We start from the raw sequence: 3,239 nt of genomic DNA, 5'->3' as shown, positions 1-3,239 counted from the left end.
AAAAATCTTATAACGAATTCGCGGGCGCGCAAAAACCTCCGAGGACACTCATTCTTCCCAAATATGCATTTTTATCGACGTATTTCGGTACTTTGTACTGTTACGATCGACCTTAAATTTTGCACACACCTAGATATATGAACAATATTTAGGAATCAGAAGAAAAAAGTGAAATAAATCTTATAACGAACTCGCGGGCGCGCAAAAACCTCGGAGGACACTCGGAGGACACTCATTACCCGGAGGACACTCATTAGGGTGACCGTCAGTGAACAGGTGGTCATCCCTATACAAAGAACGTTAACTGGCCAGTATGAAAGTTTCAAGTAAAGGTCAAGGCGACAGGTCATTTGTGACTGAATATACATACGTAAACACAAACAACAATAAAAAAAAATCACACTATGAACATATGTGTAAGTAAACAACAATGAATTCTTACTAACTTTGATGTCAACATCTTCTCTTGAAGTCATCACTCTGGTCATCATAAACAAAATGAGGAGTATATGTGTAACCTATAGTAATTATGCAAAACTTAATGCTGGGGTTCTGGGTGAAGCATTAAACAACATAACACTCTATGTAAACATATTTAAGCAGGTAAAATGGAGCCAGGTAAGATTAAGATCTATCGGAAATATTTAAGAATCTTGCCTAGCTTCCTTATCAAAATTACATCCTTCTACTTAACATATATTTACCAGATAATCTTGACAAGTAATTGTAAACCCTGACTCTGCCGTATATATATTTGTATTTACCAGTGAAATCTGGCGTAGCTCGCCGTTCCTTCAGCATGTCAATCATAGCCATTGCCAAACAAAACTCGTCAATGGACAGACGGCCATCCTCGTCAGCGTCAGCAAATTTCCTTCGGATCAGAATAACAAGTACCGGTACACATTATTTTTAAAAAAAAATGAAAATAAATGTTTCTTCAGGGATATTCAAAACTGCTGTTAAATGTATCTCCTATCCAGTGTTAATAACATTTAAGTAGATATCTTTTAAAAAATGTCATTTAAGATGAAACTAAATTAACGATTATTTTGGAGAAATAACTTGACCATAGTATATTCCTGGATGAAAGATCTTTGGACCACTGCAAAGAAGTGTAGGTATGTATTAGAAACTGTTTTCAAGGCAATAAATCAATTCTGAAAAGCAAACTATCTGTAACAGAGGTCATTTTTTGTCAATGCCTCTGCTAGGAGTCGAACCCTGGACCTCTGGCTTACTGGTCACATGCTCTACTGAATGAGGTAAAGAGAAATTCTCCCTAGCTAGCCAGGTAGGTAGGAAGCGGCTAGTATTTTACCAGGGTGACAATAAAAAAAATATTATAATAAGAAAATTCTTCAGGCAGATCTTTCATGGTTCTGTATTTCTCACAATACCATAATTTCATTAAACATACTAATATGATAAGACAGGTACCAGTTAATGCATTTTCACACACAAAGATAAAATTTGTAGGAATCCGTAATATCTGGTCAATCTCTGGAGTTGTTCCAGATAAAAAGAGATTTAATAAATAATGTGACCTAATAACAAAATAGAATCTACTATACAGTATTCCGAGCGTAAAACTGCAGTTGGTCAGACCAGGATTTAAACCCTGGTCCTCTGATCATTACCCTGTCACTCTTACGAATTATACTGAGCTACCTCCTCAACAATATGTAGTACCCTGGCCAAGTCATTTTACAGTTATAGCCCAAATAAAATCAAAGGGAGCCTCTACTCTACAACAACACAAATTTCAATGGTAATTTCTAGTGTTTTGCATGCCATAAATGGGACAGGGATCATTCAAACTATTCCTCTGTTTCAGTACTAAAGAACTCAATTACAACACCAAAAACTTTTAGTCATTTTTAATTTTGTTATCATTGATTAGCTTTTAAAAACTCTTAAATAATTACAACATCTTATATATAATTAACAGCTAGGAAATAAATTGTGAATTTGGTTTAAATGATATATATACTCCAACTATACTGTTAAAACAATTCCATATTAGATATCTTTCATATAGAATGTACTTACCACACCTGAAACAAGTCTAACTTCGAGAGTCTTTTGTCTTTAACTATGAAGGCCACTTCTGCACCTGGAAATATTAAATAAAACAGATTTTCATTCAGATTGTTTTCATATTTCTGGTAACTAACACCCTCGCAGGTCCATCATCCCAGCAAGGTTATATAACACATGTACAGAATACAAATATTACTTATTAGTCAACACATAATATAAGAACAAAAGGTTCGTAAATAATTAGCCATGGCCCTTCGAGAAAGTGCATTTGAAAAAGAACTTGCCTAAAAAACATTTATATTGGTCTGAAAGTTATGATAATAATAATTATATAATTATAATAATAATAATAATTCGAGGTTCTTATATACTGCTTTATCACAACCTAGTTTGTAGGTCGTCTCAAAGCGGTTGCACAAATTATTATCCGTGGTTTTAGGGCCTTTGCAACCAGTCAATATCGTTCTCAACTCCCTGGGGAGCCGGTGCTGCCATTTCGGTGCTCACAGCTAGCATTCTACAATTCTAGCCCTGCCCAACCACGTACTCATTTACAGCTGAGTAGACTGTAACAAGCGGAGTAAAGTATCTTGCTCAAGGATACAACACAGTGCTGTGCCGTGCCTCGAACCCGTAACCCTTTCGGTCACGAGCCCGGCGTCCTACCACTAGACTACTGCACCTCCTTTATCTTATACACAATTGTACATCGGCAGTAGTTAAACATTACTCATCCTTTAAATTACCTTTAATTACATCATACCGTATATAGTTGTCATGTAAAGTATCAAGTCACCTGTCAAAAAGTGCTCATCTTTTTTCTTCGTTGACTTGAAGTATTTGGAGTACTTCTCCTTTGCTTTCTGTGAGAGGCAGAAGCTGCCATCATATCTGTAAAAGCATTTAAATGTTTTTTTTATTATTTCAATGCTGATTTCAGACCTGAAATGCAAATTGTTCAAGGTATAAATTGTCATATCAAACACTTGTATCAAGGTATTGTCATATCAAACACTTGTATCAAGGTATTGTCATATCAAACACTTGTTCAAGGTATAAATTGTCATATCAAACACTTGTTCAAGGTATAAATTGTCATACCAAACACTTGTTCAAGGTATAAATTGTCATACCAAACACTTGTTCAAGGTATAAATTGTCATACCAAACACTTGTTCAAGGTATAAATTGTCATA

At 35.1% G+C, this 3,239-nt stretch overlaps 1 protein-coding gene across 3 annotated transcripts in view; it reads right to left on the bottom strand.

Moving 5' to 3' along the window:
* The window catches only part of LOC110461982, a 75,814-nt gene that overhangs the window by 58,946 nt on the left and 13,629 nt on the right, over window positions 1-3,239 (bottom strand). For all 3 annotated transcript variants that reach the window (XM_021515739.1, XM_021515737.1, XM_021515740.1), the window contains exons 3-5: window positions 2,840-2,934; window positions 2,053-2,116; window positions 765-874 (exon numbers count right to left, since the gene is read on the bottom strand). In XM_021515739.1, the coding sequence (XP_021371414.1) occupies window positions 765-874; window positions 2,053-2,116; window positions 2,840-2,934 (269 nt within the window). The remainder of the gene's footprint in view (window positions 1-764; window positions 875-2,052; window positions 2,117-2,839; window positions 2,935-3,239) is intronic.

This window comes from Mizuhopecten yessoensis, unplaced genomic scaffold (assembly GCF_002113885.1).
Source record: "Mizuhopecten yessoensis strain PY_sf001 unplaced genomic scaffold, ASM211388v2 scaffold10713, whole genome shotgun sequence".
NCBI classification, from domain to species: Eukaryota; Metazoa; Mollusca; class Bivalvia; order Pectinida; family Pectinidae; genus Mizuhopecten; species Mizuhopecten yessoensis.
Note: the sequence above shows the minus strand (reverse complement) of the source record. Positions and strands in the feature narration are given on the sequence as shown.